The 22942-nt window shown below is 39.4% G+C and overlaps 2 protein-coding genes across 2 annotated transcripts; both read left to right on the top strand.

Annotated features, from left to right (window-relative positions):
• The first annotated feature begins 1195 nt into the window (after positions 1–1195).
• On the top strand, positions 1196–7874 carry LOC102223878 (protein Wnt-9b-like). Its single transcript, XM_005796777.2, has 4 exons — positions 1196–1448; positions 1842–2095; positions 3404–3669; positions 5973–7874. Exons 1-4 carry the CDS (start codon positions 1363–1365, stop codon positions 6432–6434), a joined length of 1068 nt encoding a protein of 355 aa, XP_005796834.1. The 5' UTR covers positions 1196–1362; the 3' UTR covers positions 6435–7874.
• Positions 7875–18496: 10622 nt separating this feature from the next.
• Positions 18497–22765, top strand: gosr2 (golgi SNAP receptor complex member 2). The gene is made up of 6 exons (XM_005796709.3): positions 18497–18657; positions 18906–18970; positions 19982–20090; positions 20703–20835; positions 21390–21530; positions 21941–22765. Exons 1-6 carry the CDS (start codon positions 18629–18631, stop codon positions 22100–22102), a joined length of 639 nt encoding a protein of 212 aa, XP_005796766.1. The 5' UTR covers positions 18497–18628; the 3' UTR covers positions 22103–22765.
• Positions 22766–22942: the final 177 nt, after the last annotated feature.

The raw sequence follows: 22942 nt of genomic DNA on the forward strand, positions 1-22942 counted from the left end.
ATATAGTCAAAGAAATTTGCAGCTAATTAACTTATTCTGATTTCTGCAACTGTTGATTTATACCTAACCTAAGCTGGGTATTTATTGTCTTCCGTTATGACCAGAGGAGCCATCTGTGCTGATAGCTACAAATACATAACTGCAAATTAATGGTTACCTTCATGTGTTTACACAGGATAAAACAGACCTTTCAGCATATTTTAAGGACTTGTATGCTGCATTATCAGAAGTAGTTTCGTATGTCTCTAGAAATAGTCTCAGAGTTACATTCCCAAGTCAGGCAAAAACCCAGTAGTGCTGAAACAAAATACACTCTTCTCCCAGTGTAAGAGCTACGTTTGGCTCTTTGTTATGTCTACTGAAGACCAAAATAATCCCCTTTGTCTTGTTCATATCCAAGATAAAGTGATTTTCTTCCAGTGTGGCACAACAATTCCTGCCAGTTCCTCCTCCTATTCAATTAGAATGTGTCTCCTTGATTAGTCGTGGTAATTGTTACACTTTACATTTCAATTTTAAAAGAACATACATTTGAAAAGCAGTGGTATTTAAATAAATATTTTAATAATAATTTGCTTTGAAGGGCTGGGCAATATTTAAAACATCAACATCAATCCTTCTTGAACACTGAGTCCTCTGCAGTTTCCGAGAAAATGTAAATTATTTTTCGATTTGGATGTTTCTGAGCAGAACTCTCCCTTCCTCCTAGATTCCGCACACTAGATGGGGCTACACCCATAACTGGAAAGTGCAGTTAAATTGGAGGAACAAACCTTACGCAATTACATTCAATTACATTTTATGGATCCTTTCACGACCTGTAGTGTTTGGTCAATTTAAGCTTGAGAATCATTACGCTGGCATTTCCTTTCAGTTTAAGCATAAGTTAAATTGTTCTAAATAGCTAATATATTTAAACAGTAATTTTGTCGTTTATTCTAGTGTTGCTGTCATTATTAAGGATGCTGAATCTGTGGAGATAATCCAGGAAAAGCTTTCCAATGTTCACATATAGCAGTTTATACAGAATAACAGAGTATGCAAGACCAAAAGATGCAAATCACAGAAAAAGGCGAGATAGATATTCCAAAAACTGTCTTGGCTCAAAACTATGCGCATCTGGGTGGCGTCGCAGTGGGAGGAACATTCAACAACAATGCCGAGACTTCATGGAGGGTGCGGCAGGATGATGCTTCCTCCTCCAAACAGCCCTGCCTCCCAGCGGACCCACTGTGCCATGCGCATCGCTCCGACACTCAGTGTTGAGCATGTGGGGCCCCTTAAAGAGAAGCGCCGAGTAGACGGCACAGAGTTTCTCCATTGAAGAGTCACCGCAATGAGGAACAGCGCCGAACCGGCACAATGCGCTCCAGGCTCCCAGGGACCGCCTGCCTATTGCGAACAATTGGACTCTGCATCCTCCTCTCGAACACTGCAGCTTACTTTGGGTCAGACGGTTAACTTTTTATTCAGGCATTTTAAACATGTTGATTCACTGTCTTGTTCTAGTCACTTATTTATTATTTATTAAAGCTTCAGTGATTAATTACGCACGCGTAAATGTCTAATGTCTTCATATTCAGTTTGTTATTTCATTTGCTATTTCATTTATAATTGTGTTTAGTAGACATTTTGAATTTTTTAAAACGGAATTTGATAGGAAAAGTTTAAATAACTTTAAAACAACATACACCAGCGTAGGAAATATTAAAACTTTGTCAGTTAATTACAGTAAGAAATTATTTACTGGAAAGTTTTTTTTTCCTTTTTAATTATACAGTGGGATGTTTTTTAACATGGACCCAGATTAACATTTACTATTGTTTTCTTCTTAATTATAGGCTGACAGGCCGAGAGCCACTGGTGCTTTTACCAGGTCCATTTTCCAATGAAGCTCCATCGGGGAAGGCCCACCTGAAGCAGTGCGAGCAGATGAGTCTGACCAGGCGGCAGAAGAGGATGTGCCGCAGAGAGCCCGGTTTAGCCGAGACGCTCCGGGAGTCGGTGCGCCTCGGCCAGTTGGAGTGTCGCTATCAATTCAGAAACGAGCGCTGGAACTGCACCTTGGATGGCCGAGGAAGCCTCCTAAAAAGAGGTGAAAGCGCCTTCTGGTTCTGATTTCTGCTACTTCAACTTCAACTGATTTTATCTCAGAGATAAAAGTGTGCCGAAATGGGCTGTTTCTGGTTCTGAACAAAATTTATATATATATATCTGTGTGTGTGTGTGTGTGTGTGTGTGCGTGTGTATGCGTGTGTGTGTGTGTGTGTGTGTGTGTGTGTGTGTGTGTGTGTGTGTGTGTGTGTGTGTGTGTGTGTCTGTGTACGCGCGCCTGCGTGCATGCGTATGTGTGTGTGTGTGTAAAATCTGGTTGATGACTTTTTTCTAAACAGAAGGTAATCTGCAAGAATAAGTGTGCAAAAACACGGAGTAAACTTACCATCGGCTGCAGCATTGCAAAAGCATATAATCAAACTTGCATGTCTGCTTACTCTAATAAAATCTAAATTGATGGTTTTTATCAGTGCATGTAGTCACAAGCCTCACATAATGTCTCCTTCACTAGAATTTTACATAAAATCTTGTGAAGTATAATGTTAAGCATAATTTTTGTTTCTCTGCTATTACGTTTTTTTATTGTTTGATATGGAAAGTTAAGATTTTCTTTTCCCTTGAATGAACTTTAAACTTTTGGCCACAGGTAAGAAACAATTCTCCCTTGCAATTATATTGAATTTTCCTTCTTAAAATCTATTCTGCATGACTTTTGAAACAATTAATAAGCTACAAATTCAGCTGCATTGGATAACATTTTAAAACGAGTTGCAGATCTGCTGTGCACACAAAAATTCTGGAGGACAGTCCAGACTTTATGCATATGGATATCATTGTGTGGGAGAACATGAACAGGTCAGCACAGAGGTAATGAGGGAGTAGAGCGCCAAGAAATGTGGCAAACGATGTGGAGAGTGCTTGAGCCCTGCGGTTATTTTTATCTCGGGAAAATGCCCATTCCCAGAGGAAAAGGGTGGTGTGATTACCCACTTTCATCTGGGAAAATCCTTCCTAGTCAAAATAACAATTAATTAGATGAAAATACACGCTGGTGACGACTTTGGGGGAAACAAAATAACAGTGCAGAGCCGCAAGAAGAGGTCAGAGCAGAAGTTTTGACACAAGAAAGCGTACAGGATTCCTGAGGTTGTCGTAAACCATGACAACGTAGTGAGATTTTTGTAAACAAGCTGGGTTAATTGCTTAATTATTGGAAAGAAAACACATTTCTTGGATTAGATCCTGACAATTACTGCCACAGACATAAAACGGCTGTTGAAGATGTTTTTTATGTATCACTGGCAACAGAGTTATTTAACCATTTGGTGTCTTTTTTCTTTTAATCCAGCATTTAAGGAGACTGCCTTCCTTCTGGCTGTGTCCTCCGCTGCTCTAACCCATGCACTCGCCAAAGCTTGCAGCTCAGGCCGGATGGAGAGGTGCACGTGTGACGACTCCCCTGGGATCCAGCACAGAGAAGCGTGGCAATGGGGGGTCTGTGGAGACAACCTGAAATACAGCACCAAGTTCCTCAAAAAGTTCCTCGGCCAAAAGAGGGTCAGCAAAGACCTTAGGGCGCAGGTCGATGCCCACAACATCAACGTTGGTATCCGGGTGAGTGCTTAAATAAAATGTGCTTGTGCAGCATGTCAGACCTCTCATTCCCTTATTTATTGTTTCCTTTAAGTTGGGCTGCAATTTCACCTGCCAATTAAACCTGATGCTGACAACTTTAGGCTTTGCCCGTTTGGTTTTGAAGCTTCCAGTCAAAAAACACCTCCTCCACCAATTCCCCCTTGTATTTGCTTCCATGTTTTGACCTGGGTGGGTGAGGCATTGCAGCAAGGAGACAACATGGCTGTGGGATCATTGGAGCCAGGTGTTCTCAGGCATGATAAAGCTTGCTGTGCGGGCCAACAGAAAATTAAAGGTCTCATGTCGGAGAGAGCGATTATAACCGTGGCCTCTTTTTAATATACGAGCAAGCATTTTTTTCCACTTACTGGATCACTGTGCTCTTCATAAATCCACCTAATGTTCATAACCACCACTCTGAAAATAGGGAGCCTCAGGGCGCATCTCCTGTGGCTCGCACCTAAAAAGACAAAGTCTGTTGGAGGAACCAAAAGGCAAAACAGGAAGAACTCTATCTTATCTCATCTCAAGTGAGCTAAAAGTTTTACACTATTGTCACCAAAAAAAGTCCAGCAGCTGAGTTTACAAAAAAACACAAGCGGTTGTAGACCCCTCAGCTCACAGTAATGGTGTTTAGAAGCCCCTTAGGGGCATTCATACCTGTGCAGGGAGGGAGGACCTGAGTAGAACTTTTCAACCCGGCAGAGCCCTCTGGCTATTTTAGTTTGACCTATCTCTGGCCCCTCTCCACAACGGCAGCTCTCAGCCTGACTGACCATGCTCCAATCACTGGCCATCAAGCTCAGTGAAGAAATCCCATACAGAGCCTTGCAAAAGTATGAGTAATCCTCGCCTTTTGTTATGTCAGAACAACAAACTTTAGAGCATTTTTATATTCAGTTTTGATGTGAGCGATCAATACAAAGTGGTGCATGAAGGTGAAATGAAAAAAAGATGTCAAATCTACAAATGAACATCTGAGATATGTGGTATTTACTTACCCCATTACTCTGATACTCCTAAATTACAGAGCAACTAGTCATCTGCAGAAATCTATTAATGTGAATAGATTCACAAGTATGTGAATGTTTATTAAAGTATTATGGAACAATATTTCAAGCTTTAGCGTAAATAGCTAACTGAGCACAAATGCAAAATTACCAAGCAGTGGCCATTTGCCCAAGGAAACTCTGGAGGAGTTACAGCTGTGGTACATATTTTACCACAGCTCAGGTGGTAAAATATGTTAAAAAGACAGTCATTAACTGTGTTCACTACACAAATCTGGCATTTAGAAAGAAGTAAGCTATTGTTAGAACAAGCTGGCAACCTCATTTTGCTACCTCCAATGTAAGGTACAGCACACAAGTTGAAGAAGGAGTTCTGCTCTGATTGGATTGATATTGTACTTTTTGGGCTTCATGCGAAACACTATGTGTCATGAAAAATGAATGCTGCACTTCTATTTCAGCACAGCAACCCAAACTACAATGCAATGGCTTTGATCAGAGCTTATTAATGTGTTAAAGTAGAACAACATTCAATTGGGACTTTTTGGTAAGACATAAAACTTGATGTTTACCAGTGTTTTCTGACTGAGTTTGAGCTATTTTACAAAACGAAATGAGCAAAAAGCTCAAACTATAGATGTGCGAAGTTGTTTGGACCTATTACACAGACAGAGATAAACCTCAAAAGACTTGCAACTGTAACTGCAAAGTTTTACAAAGTATTGTCTTGTATCGGACTGTATACAAATCCTGGCCAAACGTTTCAGGTTTTTTTTTTTTTTTTTTTAGGAAACAGTATCATTTTCCTTCCTATTCATAATACATTAAAATCTGTGTTTACAGGGTGCAGTGTCTACAAGCTGTTAATCTTTATTGTTTTTTTTCATATATAGAAATTTCACATACATTTTTTCCATGAGCATGCATGTACTAGAAAATGGGCGGAGAGATTCCCCAGTCTGTTCTTCTTGTCACCTCTGCCTCAGGCGAACGAGACAGAAGGGAGACAGGCAGAGCTAGTTTCAACACATTGAGAAAAGAAATTTCAAGAGCTGTCCGAATGAGAAATGCGGAGCGAATGAAATACGACAACTCAACCCATTATGTCGAAATTTTTAAACCAAGGAAAGCGACTGGCTCATCTCCACTAAACCTTAACCCACCCTGAAGGAAACTGTCTCTCCAGCCAGATAGATCCCTCAGATAAGAAAGCAGGTAATGAATCAAACTGAAAGAGTTGACATTTCTCTCTTTTTGTCCCTCCTATCTCAGGCAGTGAAGAGTGGGCTGAAAACAACCTGCAAATGTCACGGAGTCTCCGGCTCCTGTGCCGTACGGACTTGCTGGAAGCAGCTGTCCCCTTTCCATGACACTGGGCGGCTGCTGAAGTATAGATACGACAACGCCGTGAGAGTGTTGAGCGTCACCAACGCGGCCACAGGAGAAACTGAGCTCGCGGGGCCCAGACGCCATGGCCAGAGCCCCAGGAACACCGACCTGGTCTACCTGGAGGACTCCCCCAGCTTCTGCAGGCCTTCCCGCTACTCGCCTGGCACGGGGGGCCGGTCGTGCACCAAGGACACGAGCTGTCAGAGTCTGTGCTGTGGACGCGGCTACAACACGGCCATGCGGCTCACCAGCCTATCCTGCCACTGCCAGGTGCGCTGGTGCTGCCATGTGGAGTGCCAGACATGCGTGAGGGAAGAGGAGGTGTACACCTGCAAGAATGCATAAACAAACATTTGGAGAAAGGAGATGATCTGATGAAGCAGTGGGGAGGAAAAAAAAAAGACAAAACTCTGACCTTCATGGGTACTCCACTGCAGAATGTCACGTCAAAGCATGTGTCTGCAAATATCACTTAAGACTTGCATGATATTTTGGGAGAAAAACACTAATGTGCCACTACGATACTGTTGGTTCTTTGCTAATCATCAGATTACAATAGATGATGATGTTTCCAGACTACTCTACTTCTCCCTAGCTGGATGCACTGAAATCTCACTTTTTCTACAAAAGAGGGAATGGAATCAAGATCCTCAAAATGGGAACCAGACTGGATCTTACCAGCAGTATGAACTCTGACACTGACTGATTGATGTGGTATTCAGCCTCCCATATTTTACTATTTATTGTGCCACTTTCTGTGCCTCACATACTGCTGCTTTATGCATTAAATCTTGTAATCAAGTATTGCCAAAAAGGCTGTAAAGGAGTTAAGATGACTCCGCCTGCCTGTCTCTGACTGCTGTGGAGAACTTTTAAAGTTCTGTTCTGAGTAAAAGCACTTAAGTTGCTCTTGCTACATATTATACCAAATTAATTATTGATGCTGGGGTCTAACATGCCTAGATAGAATCACTGGAAGCTTTATGGTGGCTCGCACCACTGACATACCTTATTGTGTGCATTAACAGGGTTATCGTGTACAGAAAGAAGCTTTGTGTTTTCAGTTGCTCTTATGGAAATGTCTATGGAAATGTGCTGTTGAGAACAAAGGGAGATTAGCACACTGCTGGAAACACTGACCACTCTCTGAAATCCAACTTAATTTGGGGGCATGCCAGCTCTGTTTTTCTCTAATTGTAGGTATTTACAGAAGTATACATTTTTCTATACTTTCAAGTATAAAATTAAATCGGCAGAATATTTGCTCTTTGAGTCCAAATTAGCCGCATCTTTTGTTCTGCATGCCTTTGAAGTGAATCAGTCACGCTCCCTATTTTCCCTAATTGCTAATCAAAGAAAATGACCACGTTTACTCCACCACCACCCCCCTTACATCCAGCTCAGCGTCCATGTGTGCTGGTGGAAAGTGCATGCTGGACCCCAGAGTGTCTGTTTTTATTGGGCCGTTTCATGCTTCGTTGGACTGCCTCTGAACTGCAGATGAGCTATGAATATAACTCACATCGGGGCTCCAGGCGTCTGACAATGTGGAGTTGTAATTTTTCTACCTCACTTCAACTTTTGGCAAATATCAGTAAGATTTATGAGCTATGCAGAGTTTTCTTCTCTGTAGATACATGCCTTTCCCTCTGCATTTGGTTGAAATATCTTTTAGATGTCTGTGCAGGTTCTTTGAATGTGGAATTATGTGTAATTGTTTTTTTTTTTCTGTTTCTGTTTTGAAACTTTGTTGCTTTACACTTTTTTATTTAAAACAAAACAAATAAGATTAATAAAAAGACATACATTTGTAAGGCTCGTGTGCTTTGTTGTGTCTTGCTCGGTTACAGTCAGCCACGCACAAACCTAGAGTCCCCACGCAGGAAAGAAGTGAACTGAATCCACCTGCCTGCTACTTGGTGCTCTGCGTCTATTGAGCAAAACCATTTCCTGCTAATGACGCCCTGCCCTCCTTTTCATCTGAAAACGCTGTGGTCTCTCTGCATCACCATCAACCACAAAGTAAAAGGCAAAGGGGTTAGTGGGTGAATGGGTGGTGGGGAGTGGAAGACATGCATACAGGTGTTCTGCCTCTGGCCAACACACCAACTACGATGACAATCTTAATGACGATGATGACAAGGATGATGACTCAGTGGATTGCTTGACCCCCAGATCGCACACAATGGGCCGCCCCACAAATGCGACAAGAACAGTTTACATCCTATTACCCGTGAATCATAACTTTCCAACCGTTTGCATGAGTGCATCTGCACACAGAGGCCCATTGTGTAGTACTTAAAGCATACTCTTGTGCTTTTGATGTTGCTCTCTAATTATGGTGATTATGCACATTATTCCTGATTAAAACATCAGTTTGAGACCTCTTGTACTGCAGTGCAATAAGTTCAAATATTCCTTATGGATATACATAAAAGGAGAGGTAAGAGTTGCACTACTTCAACATTATTTTTGCTCAAGTAAAAGTATGCGAGAAATTACTCAAGTAGGAGTAAAACAGCTTCATAAAGTACTTGGTAACTGAACAGAACATCTGAATTAATATTTAAAATTGATGTCATCACACAAACAAAGTTTTGCAATTATTTGCAAAAAACTTGTATTTGTATGACTAAGATGTAAAAAAGAACAAAATATCAAATTCAGGCAGAAGAAACATTTTTCCAAATCCAAGTTTTTCATTATAAAGCTTATAAAGCCAATACTTCCATAAGGTCATGTGCTGGGCCAGGGTAAAGTACTGCCAGTGACAATGTAAGGTGTTTACTGTAACTTGATGATCTTGAAATTGAACAGCAAAATAGCATTAGAACAACAAAGTTTGTGTTCAAAGAACAAGTCATCTTAAAATATAGTTGTTCTTCATTCAATATAGTTTCTCACAGTAGGTAGGGTATTTAGAATATTTTTTAAGAGTAGTATCATAAAAGCATTAGTCAAATATAATGTAAGTACAATGTAGAGAAACTACTAAAAGTAAATTGTTTCTTCAACATGTTACTCAAGTAAAAGTAAATACTTACTACCCACCTTTGCATACAAATTATCTCCTTATATTCAAAATATACTTTTTATTGTTACTCTTGATACTTTTAATCCGTTGATTTTATTGCAAAAAATCAAAGAATCCGATGTTGCTAAATTCATCTGTGCAACAAAAGGGTTATCTTTAGAGACACTTTGCCACCAAAAACCAAACTTGTCATTTTATTTGTAAATCTTTGTTTCATCAAGATCAAATCTAGTCTGCCAACAATAGGCTTTCACAAGAACTTGTGGTAATATCACAGATGCATAATGACACTGATTATTAATGATTATTTCTCATTTCTATTTTTGTTAATGACTTTTTTCAATATTTCCTTCAAGGATGCTCTCTTGTATTGTGCACTGTATACCTACAGCAACATATTTTAACCAGGTGTGAGAATGCTACATGCATTTTAGAAAAATGGTGCAAAAATAAAACCCAGAGAAGAAGTTTATGAAGAGAGACAAAGCATACTAAAATTGACAGATTTCTCTATGAAGTATTTATTAAGATCTATTCTACAGTGGGAGGAAAAAAAATATTCATAGACATATGATGTTCTAATGTACTTTATTTGAACTGAAGTCTTTAAAGTTCACAATAGTTTTCCCAGTATGTTAATCAGCTTTTGTTTTATTGCCAATATATGTTTAGGAAATATACAGCACTGGGTAATATTATTATTTGCACATTAAAATCAAGGCTTGAGCAGTTGATTAGCACTGATGCCTCGCAACAAAAACAACCAGAGTTTGTATCTTGATCTGCCTCTTTCTGTAAGGAGTTTGCCACCAAATACATCTGAATGCACCAGTTGTGAACCCCACTTTTTGCAGTTTGCATCTTTGAAAGCTTTGATAATAATATCCTCAGAAAAGAAACAACAGCTCCAAAGAGTCTGAGGCTTTTCTGCCGCAGCATTGCTTTCATAAGGCTGCAGTAATTCTTATATTGTTCTGCATTGCAATAGACCTGGGTTTTGCAACCTGCGGCTCCTGAGCCGCAAGTGGACATTCAACAATTTCTCTTCATAACTTCAGAGAAAGTTATGATAGCTGGAGTGAAGGCAGAAATGTCTCTTTGGATTGTGAAGGTTGCAGATTCCCACAATAGACAATACTAAGCCAGATTCTTGCAAAACATTCTTTGCAAGGGTAGATTGCATTCAACATATAAAACTTCATGAATGACTTGGGTTATACAGCAACTCAGTGTAGCATCTAATTTCTGCACGACCCTTTGGACTTTTTGTTCAAAAATGAATTTAATACCTCAGGTAAGTTATGACTTCACTGTTGGTCTGAGGTCAAACAAGCTCATATTGCCACACAATTGACTCACCGTATTAACTTTTCATACAAGAATATTGCAGATCAATATTTAACTTTATTCAACGAGAATGCATCGTAATAAAAAGGCCGCATTTCTCTAGGCAGAGCTGCAGGTAAGAAAATAAAATGAGACAGAGGAGGGTGTCACAGACAGTACACTGGACTGAGGTTTGATATATTGAAGGGCTTGAAAGAAGAAGACAAGGATGGAGGGATGAGGAGGGATGTTTTGCAGCCCCAGGAGGCCTATCCCCTGCCGCTGCTCTTGTGGTTTTATAATAAACTCCTAAAGCCTTCATTTCCCTCACTGCCCCAAGTGGAGGGGGTGCTGCAACGAGTTTGACCGAATCCAGAGCTGAATTCGCACGCACACAATCTCCAAGGTGGGGTTAGGCAGAGCAGGGAAGCAGCCTGGACGTGGAGACAGGTGAGGGCAGAGAGGCTTTTTGCATATGTGTACGAGTATACCTGCCCGGCGCACACCTGCGGTCACTTCAGCAGGAGTGATATGCGAGAGTGTGTTTGTAGTGAGGTTTTCCTCTGCAGGCAGCCTGCCAGAGCCTCCGAAGGCACCCTGAGACATGGTAATTTTTAAAACGTAGGACGACTCTGAGGGTTCAGTTCAAGTAAAGGTTACGAAGTTGACCAGCATAATCTGTTGAAGAGTTAGGATGAATTTTTAAACCAGGGTTTGGATGTTTATTCAGATATGCACAAAATTATGCATTGTTAAACTGAAGCATTTTTTCCATTGCAACTCACGTAGCCTTCAGGTTTATACATCACTCATTTGTGTAAGAACAGTAGATGTTAAATGAGGCGTAGGAGGCTTGGACGACATTTTGCTCAAGGACACAAGGAGCAGCTCCGTCTTGTAATCAGAACCAAGTATCCTCAGGTCAATCCACACCCTCCTAGCACTTTAAACCCCACACCCTTACTCCGTATGAACAAACTAATGATGAAATAATTACGAAGAGAAGAAATACATTTGGTGAGGAGAAAAAAGAAAAGGAAAAGAGCACAGGACGAGGAGTTGTGAATACAGCCTGGGGTAGAAATTTGGAATGTGAAATGAGTAATGCATTTGCTCAACCCACAACAAGAACATGCACTGCCTAGAGCTACAACAAGGCTGAGTGCATACCTGTACGGGAGGAGGTGAAGGTGGAGGTATCTCTGAGGTTGGGGCGATTGAACCTCGTTTAATCCCAAATTTTTTCCTGCAAAGTAAGTGCATGCATTTCAAGCCTTGGACCTCCCTAACACATGATATTCATGAATTATTAAATTTTATGTTGGTTATGTTAGTGAAAATTTAAATTTTATACTCGGCAACAATTGTTGCCAGTGGGAAACTGCATAGTCTGAATAACACAAATATGGCCTATTTATACATATAAAAAAATTTTTAAATCATGACATCCATAATCTATTATAACAAAGAATGGTTACAAGAGTGTTCAGAAATATTTTAGATACATAAAGATTCAATGCTACATCCTGCAGATGTCATGGTCTCAATGTCCCGAATGACCTTTGACCTCATTTGGTCATTTCATCAATTAGGCAAAGGCAGGTGAAAATATTAGTATGAACAAATCTGCATCTGAGAGGAAATTCTCCCTGTTCCATCAAACCAAGAACTACACCTTTGCTCTGTCCTAAAGCAGTTTCAGGCGTGGCATCATCTTGTTGTCATTCAGTGCATAGGCCACATTTTGTGTAAAGGGCCGCCTTTGGGGGGGGTAAAATAGGGGAGGGTTTCAACTGTGAGAATGACAGTGATGTAGAAAACATCATTTTGAGGTTCCTTCAGGCCTAGAAGATCTAAAATATCTGATAGTTTTAAGCTGTGTGGGCAACTGGGCATATAGAACAAACAACAAAGCTATGAACACATAGCGTAGTGCTGTCTCTGTATGATGCTAGGAGCAACAATTGTTGCCATGCTTACATTCACTCTTATGATCAAAAGATGAATGAAGGGATACAATTTTCTTTACATATCAGTAGAAGACACTTGAAAAAACATATGTTCAAAATATTTTATTTATATTTGTTTATTTAAATATTTTACTGACTTCCTCTTGTAGAGGTTTGTGACTGACATTTACCTCCAGTGTTACAGGCAGGAAGTAAAGAGGTCTGGTCATGTGACCTTTCACACTAGATACATGAAATTGATATTGGTTAGAGTAGACACATTATTATTTTATTTTAAAACTTCAATTAGCTACCAAAAGTCAAAACAATTGTTCTAGAGCTTCCAGAAGTTAGAAAAAAGTGTCTGGCAACAATTGTTGCTGGTGTGATTAAATGGGTTAAGTCCTTGCTATGGCTAATGAAAGACTCAACTGATTAGACAATGCAGCTTTAAAGATGGATCTGTACTTGTAGTTGGGATAAAAGAAAATGTGATGATGATAATAACGTAAGCAAGCATGTTTAGTATAATAATTTCATGCCTGGCTATCAAGAGCAATATTTTTTTTTAACAAGCCTCAAGCTTGCTGGATCAAAAGATACTGAGTTTAACATGAGACAATATACTTGGGATATGCTTTGTTTTTATGTTTGTTTGGGTTTTTATAGTTTACAGAATAATGTAGTACCTAAAATTTATAGGATCTGCTTTTTTAAATTTAGGTCCATAAGGGAATGATGACACTTCCTGATAAACAGAAAACGTAATAATTTCATGTTTTTCCACTTGGTTAAGAAATTGTTTCTCAGTAGCATCACTTTATTGATCATTAACAGGTTTGCTCTCAAATAAATAGTTTTTAAACACTCTGAATATGGTCAAATTTCCATAATTTAAATCATATTTCTCCAACATGTACATGTTCACCCATTGACAGCTGGAGATAGGCACCAACTCTAATCAGATGAAAACAAAATTAAAGATTTTGGTCTATTTGCAAACAACAATTTAAGGAAGAAAATTTACACTAGACATTTTCTCAAACTGTGGTGGCTTCAGGGTTTTCTTCAGCAGAAAGAAGAGTTGATCTTACCATCAACTCTGACCAGGGAAGCTGATCAAAGTAAGATGGATGAAGCTAAATGCAGGATAATCCTGGAGGAGGAGGCTACAAAACACTTTTGTTTAGTTCAGCTTCCAGCAGGGAAATAAGCCTAAAAATACAGCCAGAGCTACAAGGGAATGGTTTAGATCAATGAATTATAATGTGGCAGCTTGGCCTAGTCAAAGTCCAGACTTAAATATAATCAAGAATTTTGAGACAGATGTACAAATTTCTGTCCTTGTATGCTTTCCATCCAGTCTCCAGTCAGTATGTGTAAAGCTGGCAAAGACAAAGTCCAAAATATCTGCAGCTGTTATTGCAGTGAAATGTGTTTTTTCTTATAGATTCATAGACATACAGAAAACCTCATGCACACATAAAAAAAGGAAAAATGTTAGAATATGCATTGTTTTTTATGTACCTGTATCAAAGTTGGTAAACACAAAACTATGAGTGCATGAGAGGGAAAAAAAAGAACTGTGTAGTTCAACGTTAGAGAAGAGAATGTTATCTTGGTTGAATTCTTTACAAATCTTCCACTGGGGAGAAGATAAATTGCTAAAAGGACTGTAAGTAAAGATAAAAACCTGCATAAATATTAATATTTAATGCTTGACTGCAGAGAGTAAATCGTTTTAAGCATCGTTTTAGAACAGAAATAAATCAAAAGAAGAATCTGTTTTGTATTTTCTGGGATAATATTCCTGTAAATGTTTGTTTCATCCCTACTGAAATGACCAGCGAGCGCCCCTCACTTCCTTTCCTGCTGAGAATCTCCTGGAGGAGTCTGTTCCCATGCCATTCAACAGGAACACCTGCGGCCTTAACAGAAAGTTTACCCGACCTCCACTGTGATAGGACATGTAAGACCTTGTGCACCTTCATAACTTACTCCCCTTGCTAAATGTATGGCACTCCACTTGGTTTTTCTCACACATGGCCACAAAAACGTTGACCTCCATCACAGGCAAAATAAAACTTTCCCACATCAACAATGTAGGAGGAAAAACAATGATAAAGGCCAGAGCGACGTGTTCTCCTCAACCAGCAACATCTTGGAAAAATAAGTCTGGGGTTATACGTAATCTCTACAGCTACACAAGAGTGCCATCTTGGCGCTGTGCTGATGAGCACTCGCAATTAAGCCATCACTGTCACTAAAGGATGCAACCATACAGTAATGTATTGTCGAAGTGTTAAGTCTTTTGAGCTTCGTGAGCCACAGGCTAAGCAAACTAACACACAGGACCTAATGATGGTGACTAGGAAGCTGTCAGGCAGGGAAGGCCCATTGATGCACTGTTTATGTTCCCGGCCCTGCTAGCTGTCAGCAAGCTTTGGAGGTGGAGAGCATCTCTTATCGTAGGAAATCTGCAAGTCGCAGGTGGGATAGCAACATTATTCTTTGTCATATTGGAGCTCAAAACAAGACAAAAGGAAAGATACCACTGGTGTTTCTAAGTTATTTATAACTTAGAAAGTTATAAATAATTTTATTATTTCATCCAGAGACAAGCAGATGAAGTTTAAGAACCTCATTAGGAGCAGGGTTAGGCGTTTTCCTTTAGACAATAGGTCCCTTATTTAAGGCAGTGGTAGTGATATTTTTGAGAACTTTCGTAGTTTCTCTCGTGTACAGAAGAAAATTATTTAATATGTCTAAGGGTCAAACAAACAATAAAAAATTACAAATGAAGAAAACTTTTGTATAAAATGGTATTTATCCATCAGGATGATTCCAAGAAGGTATTACATAGAAAATATAGCATAAAGTAGAGTGGGAGAAAGGTAAATTAAAGCAGAGGTCTCAAAATCCAGTCTAGTTCAGTAGGACAAGCCCCTGCTCCTATACTTATCTGGATTAAGTGGCTAAATTACCTCATCAGACTCCAATTAATTACAATAGAGAAGTGCTAATGATCCAGATATTTGAGTCAGATGTGTTTAAGCAAAGATGCAGTACATCTAAAAGTTGCAAGACAATGAATTGTGACCCCTGGATTAAATGCTAATGCTGCTAGGGTTCTGTACTATTGCTGGCCTAATGGTCATTTTGCATCTCTATATAGCAGTGTTCCTAGCAGTATGAATCCACCTATCTTTGAACATCTGACCTGGTAGGGAAACAACGGGGGTGGTCAGTCAGATTCCTGGGTGGGCGGTTGGGGGGTGGTGGCATCCCTTCTGACCCTGTTCCCAGCACAACAAACTAAGACGTTGGGAGCTTATGAGTTTCTCCTGTCAAATCTGACAGGCTCTCATTTGCTTTCATTCAGTGTCTCATCACGGCTTCAAAGACGGGTGGCTCATCTCCCTCAGGGGTGGAGTGAGAAGATCAACGCTCCCTCAAAAAATGACTGGTATCCAAAAATTTTTGACCCAAGGCGATCTCGCTCCTCATAATTGGCTTCTTCATTCCGTCAATCACTGCAGAGTTATGACGCATTACTCTGCCTGGAAAACATCATTAAGTATATTGTGCAGAGGTGATTCAATAACCCATCATTTTCTCTTAGTGAACAAAACAGCATTATTGAAGGACGTACTCTTTGTAGTCCTGAGGGTTTTCGTCTTCTAGCTCCTGTTGTATAACCAGGATTGGTGGGAGAGGGGGGCTGATCCAGAACTAAATTGTGTTTGTTTGCTGAAGATACCCAAAGGCCAAAAGTCTGGCACTGAGAAACAGCATTCTTTGATGATCCAGATGCATTCAAGGGTTAGAGTTAGTTCATGCACAACCTTATTTTAAGATAAACAATATACTCAAGGTTTCATGGTAATATTTGTATATCAAATCTGGGGGGAAAAAACGGGTCTCGGTCAGTCAGAAGGGTCGGATCCAGCTCCACACCTGGTGTCTGGAATCCAGTTTGCGCCTGTGGTGCTCAGGTGGGGAACAACACCAGTAAGCTCATCTCATCCTTTCCTCAGGGCTGAACCATGAAGGACAGACAGAGAGAACCCTACGACCCAAATGCAACTGCATATATCTCAGGAAAAACTTTGACAGAGGGGGCTTCTTCCTCCCTCTTTTTTTGCTACTCTGAGCAGCCGGTTAAAGCTCTACACATCCAACCACTGCCCCAGGGAAATGTTATGACAATCAAAAACGGTGAACAGCAGGAGCAAGAAGTGGCATGAACAGATTTCAGGGTTTCAGACATGAGAGGTAGGCTGAGAGGGACCTCTTTCGAGAAGTGTGTCGCCCGAAGATAAAACTCGTGTACGGTCAGGTCGCCACGGAAAAACTGCCTGGGCCCATTTCTGACTGCTGTGCTGAATGAAGTAAACAAGTACAGCTACCGGTAGTAAACAGGAGCTCATGTGACAACTCGTGAAGATAATTATGTGAAAAAGTGCTTGAATTTATTTTACTTACTGCCAGTGCAGTCACTTCCTCCCAGACACCACAGTGACGGAGGTCTGGGGTAAAGTGATTGAGATGTGGTTTTGTTTAGGTGCCAGGCAGTGCCCCAGGACAATATTTCTCCTACTCAATCACTAAGGAGATATTGTGAAAATTTTACTGCTTATTCTGGAAAATCTAATCGTGGTTCTTTTCCCACAGTCAGTGGCTAAGAACTTCATAAACACCTTGTTTCTTTCCTCTGAATTCCTCTATAGATATTATTTTAGAGAAAAGGAAAGGTGATATTAGCAATGGTTGTCTTTATTTGCTTGCGAAAAAGTTGGATGAACAAGCTGGAATATTCTGACAACTGTCTGTGGGGGAAAAAAAATAGGATAGCCTAAGTAGACCCAATAAAGGAGAGCTGACAAAAACTAGCCTCAGGACATGCTTTCTCAGTCTTTCCTGTCGCATGTCTACATGTCAACAGATTATACCTTAACTCTTGAAACTTGTGGGTCAAAAAGATTGCTGTCAGCTTCTACCTTTAAGAGAATATGCAATATAATGGGAACTGTAGCCTAAAGCCTGATATTTAAAGTGGTGAAAAGATAGTAAAGAACTGATAGACAGTAAAAGAGAAACTTGGTTTCACTGTTTACATTGCTCGTCCCCTAAGCTATTTCTTTAGTTATAGGATTTTTGATAGACTTTTTAATTCATCAAGCTAATTTTTATGTCTGATTAACCTGAGTAAATACAAAAAAATAATGATTTTGGTTATCAAGGGATATCAAATCAACTTGGCTATTAATGGCCATAAATCATTTGAAATAACCTGTAGCAAGTCTTTTACATTCACTCCCAAAGTTTTAAAATTAATTTGAAACCCTGCCCTGTCTATTAGATATATGGCTCCTTCTCATCTGTTGAATTTCGGTGCTTCAATTTGTTTGACTGCTTATAGGACATTTTTATTCTACAGCTCTGGCAGTCATCTAGCCATATTAAACTTTTCAAAAATTTGGTTTATCATTGTTAAAATATGATTTAACAATGAATGAAGTGTAATTACCTTTTCACATAGGCAAATGTTGTTTTAGTAGCTTTTAATTATATTTGGTTTCATTTTTTTCTCAAAATGTAAGTTTGGAAAAAGCAGAAAAACTTGTGAAGAGGGCAAATACATATTTTATGCAGCTCTGCAACTGAAAATTCAAAGTAAGTTTTCTTATTTTTAGCTGACCATTGCTCAAAGACCACACACTTCACTGAGCTTCCTCATCATGATCTCTAAAGAAAAAAATTAATAATTTAGATGTCAGCAGAAAGATACATTTTATCTAAGGTTATTATTGTGAAACTATGATGAGAACTGAAAAGTAAATGAAATGCACAAAATATAGTCACGTAAGAAAAGCAGTGTACATGTGGATGGAAAGGAAATAACTCTGTTTCTAAACAACAGTGTGGAAAACTTAATAGGTTCCCACAATTTTGTCATAGATAATTACTAACAAGACGTGATGACGAAGGTAAGTAAAAAATGTAAAACGACTATTTTTTTTCTAGCTCGAGTAAGACATCTTCGTTTTTGTTTAGATCTCTGTCAGTTTCCGCTTTCTCATTTCCGTACACAAAAGCTCTACTGATGACGTGTACACACTGCTTCGTCGTTAGCTGGCTAGCTTAGCCACCTGTCAGAGTACAGGGGATAAAATAAAAGGGATTGGAAGAAAACCAGGGACACAAGGCGTTTCAGCGAATCCATAAAAATGGAGACGCTTTACCACCAGACCAACAAGTGAGTGCAATAACAGCTTCTGTGAAAACTGTGCCGACTCTGTTTGCTAACTTAGCTTTGCAATGTAACTAACCTAGCAACCCAATTAACGGTCCAGTTTCAAAGGAAACACGTTGACAAAATACTTATAATAACTTTGAAAATGTCTTTGGCATGTGTTGGTGTGGTAATGAAAAGTACACCACTTTCGTTGGTATTTAAATGTCTCCGTTTCTGTTCAATTAAACGCTGTATTTGTATTGGATTAGGCAAATCCAGGAGGTGCAGTCTCAAATGGGAAACCTGGAAAGGACAGACCGCGAATCAGTTCACTGTGAGTATGATCATGACGATGGTTAAATTCAGTTTCACCTATACATTTTGTTCCGATTCAGGCAACAGAGAAGTGTTGTTGCCACCTCCTTATCTAAAAGTTCTGCGTACGAGTTCCTTGTGGTAGCTTCTCGTTAATGTTTTGGATAGGCTGGTAGAGGTAAGTGCCTCTCTGACGGGTTGTTTTCTGTGGATGGTGCCCGTCACATCAGCTCTGGGTCGGGACAGGAAGCAGTAGGGTGGGAGCCAGTTTATCCACCTCCTCAGTCCCTTCACAAACTATGACATCAGCTTACATTTTCTCCTAAAAGAGGATGTAAGCAAAAAAATAAATAAATAAAAATAGCAAACGCACACACACAAAACAGAACCTGATTTCAAGGATATATTTTAAAAGGTGTTTTTTTGTTGACATATATCACAAATTCCGTTTTAAAACATCTTTAAGTAGAATAAGTTTGTCCAGGTTTGACCTGTCTATTTGCATGTAGTATAAGGACAAGGAAGCACTGAAAATGCTTTGATTTTTTGTCATAAATGGAAAAAAAAAATTATGAATCTCAATCTGCATTTAAAAATATCTTATTAAATATGCAATTATTATTATTGATGCAATTGAGTTCTGAACAGTGTAAATATGAAAGATTTGAAACTTGAGATGGTCAAACACAATCAACTTACAGTGTACAGCAATATTTAGTTTTTATGTAATGAAGAACACAAATGGCACCCACTTTACTCACTGGGAATAAAAATAGGCTTCTTGTTTTTTTTTTTTGGTTTTTTACCTGTCGCTATTTTCCTCCTGACTGGGTCAGAAAGCTATATCTGCTAATTTAAAAACTGACTCTGAATGTAAGTTAAAACAATAAATAAAGATTATAAATCCACTAATAACACCCATTTTACCCAATGTAAAAATTGACTGAAATTTGTGTATAGTGATCGTTAATATGTTTTTATCTATTTTCTTTCCTCTAATGTGAGATCTTTTTTTTTTCTCCATTTCAAGTGTTAGAGAATGAACTACAGGCTAGAATCGACCAGATCTTCACTCATCTGGAACGCCTCGAGATCCTTGCCAGTAAAGAACCACCAAACCGCCGCCAGAATGCCAAACTGTGAGTGTTGAGTGATTCAACTGCTGGTGGCCGTAAAAGGCCCAATCTGACAGCATAAGCTGTATCTCATAAAGGCACAGGGTGGATGCCGAAGACAAAAACAGCTCTGTGCTGCCCTGTGGCGACGTGGCTCTATGAAAACATTTCCTCTGAAGCCCCGTCATCGTCAGCGTTCCAGCTGCATCGGGCAGAGATTCATCTCTGGCTTGAGTAAACAGGCCCTAGGGGACAGTGTTCGCCATAAGCTTTCCTCTGATCCCGGCAGGTTTCTAGGAAGACCTAGGTGAAGGATAAGAATGGGCCTGGGAGAGACTCTTTAAAGATTTGAGCTCCAAAAGAATTCTCCTTTATCCAGAAACTATGAATTTCAGGATGATGTGAGGGAATAAACAACACAATATTTCATTCTAATGGACAGGCATGAATTTAATGTTTATAGTTTTGCCAAAGCCACTCACCATGAATGTTAGTGTCTTAAAATAGTTATTGAAATAGTGACAGATGCAGAAGATGGTTTAAAAAAGTAAAGTGTGATAGAAACTGAATTGAGTTCTTTGTATAATCTAGTGTGTTGTTTCTAAAAAAGGATTTCTTTCGTTGCTTTTCCATCAGACGAGTGGATCAGCTGAAGTACGATGTTCAGCACCTGCGGACCGCTCTCCAAAACTTCCAGCACAGACGCCACACCAGAGAAGCCCAGGAGAGAGAAAGAGAGGAGCTCCTGAGCCGCACCTTCACCACAAATGTAAGCTGCATGTGCCTGAATAAACAGCCTCACATTCTGACTTAAAATTGTAATATTTGAAGTTTAGTGAAGACTAGGAGTTCAGTTGGATTATCAATAACATTATGTTTTTTCATTGAGGACATGTAGGGTTTTGCAAAGCCTTAAACCTTTTCACATTTTGTCACAGTACAACCACAAACCTTACATTTAAGTTTCATTTTTGTAATTGTGAAGTGAGAAATAAAATATACGTGAAGCATCAGCTTTCATCAATCTACACTGCTTCACATGTACGCCAAAAATATGTTGCTTTTTTCTGGTTAGAGCATAAAAATCAGTTCTGCACTTTTCAGATTTTTATTTCTAAAAAACTTTCAAATCCATACTTAATCTTTTCATTTCACAGTTATGTGCTATTTTGTGCTACTCTGTCAGACAAAATACCAATGAAGTATGAAAATTGCGGTTGTAACTACAGAAGTATAAGTACAGCAATTTACAGTATTTTAATAGAGTGATATGATTTCTCTAGTTAAATATAGTGTAGTTAAAAAAATGTTATATTTTAACAGGATGCGGATACCTCCATCCACATAGATGACACCATACAGTTTAATACCAGCCTGCACAACGCACACCGAGGCATGGATGACCTCCTGGGCAGCGGCAGTAGCATCCTCAATGGCCTCAGAGATCAAAGGTCAACTCTCAAGGTGTGAGCTAATCAACAAAATACATTCTCTGAGCTAGCTTAAATGCTGTCATATTTAACACCAGAAATCATATCTAAAGAGGAAGGTAATTACATCCTTGGCCCAGTGTCTGCTGTCCATCGTAATTATGTCATTGTTACCAAGGGTATTGTAAGTGGGTGGGTGAGTCCTCGTTTCCAGGGAGGAGATGGGCTTCCTGGCTTTGGCTTCAGCCTCTTCTTATCAGGGTGTGACTGTTGATCAGCACTCTCAGCCAGGCAGTCCAGACATGAGAAACTCCTGACAGAGTGGTGGAGTCAGGGAGGCGCTTGGCCCTCTCCCAAACTCAGACGAATTAGTGCAGATAATGAACAATGTGCTGCGGCTTTACAGCTGTTGAAGTCAATGCTTTTTTTTTTTTGACTGCACAGGGGACGCACAAGAAGATGCTGGATGTAGCCAACATGTTGGGCCTCTCTAACACAGTAATGAGACTAATAGAAAGACGAGCCACCCAGGATAAGTTCATCATGATTGGAGGCATGTTGTTGACCTGCGTCTTCATGTTCCTCGTCATCAGATACCTGGGCTGACCACGCCTAGGTAGGCAATCAGATGTGGACATTTCAGGAAAACATCATCCCACAGGATATGAAATTTAAAGTGATTTTAATAAAAGGTGCCATTGTTTTTTTGTTGTTTACTTTCAATAAACTCACCACTTTACTTTGGATACATGTTAAACGGTTAGGCTGAAGAAGTTCCTATCCAGACAGTATTTTATAGTGTGGAACTTTTCTGTTGACCAGTTTTCCATAGACTTTCAGCCAAACGTGGACTCCTCAAACTGCTCCTGTTTTTTCTTTCATATTCCAAAAATGTCCATCAATGTATGATTGAAAACAAGTCTGAATGTGTAAAAACATTTATTTCATTCTGTGAATGTTTTATTACCCATAAGGTAAGCCGACATCCACATATTCTTGATGTCCAGAGTTGAATAGTTTGATTTCCCTGCCCAGCACAACTGTACTATTAACAGGTGTTGAAAATGACATCGGAGGGCAACTCTAATGCTAAGCAGTTAGCTTAAACCATGAGTTACAATACCTGACAATAGGAAATTGTGACCATCTTAATGTCCATTCATCTTAAGTTTAGAAATATTAATTATGTATTATTGATGTACTATTTAAGCTTTGTAAAATGTCATTTTTTGTTAGATTAAGTACATTAAAATTGATTCCATCTCTGAAGTTAAATTTGATTCAATATAAAATGATTAAAATACCTAAACTTTAACTTTGTCCACTTTTATATTACCTGTAGAGATACCCATTGCAATCGTTCATAGTTGCCTGTAAGATAGCATGTCTTCTTTATCTATTTGACTGAACCAACACAAATTATATGCTGTAACTTGTACTTGTTGA

The sequence above is a fragment of the Xiphophorus maculatus genome, chromosome 16, assembly GCF_002775205.1.
Source record: "Xiphophorus maculatus strain JP 163 A chromosome 16, X_maculatus-5.0-male, whole genome shotgun sequence".
Taxonomy (NCBI): Eukaryota; Metazoa; Chordata; class Actinopteri; order Cyprinodontiformes; family Poeciliidae; genus Xiphophorus; species Xiphophorus maculatus.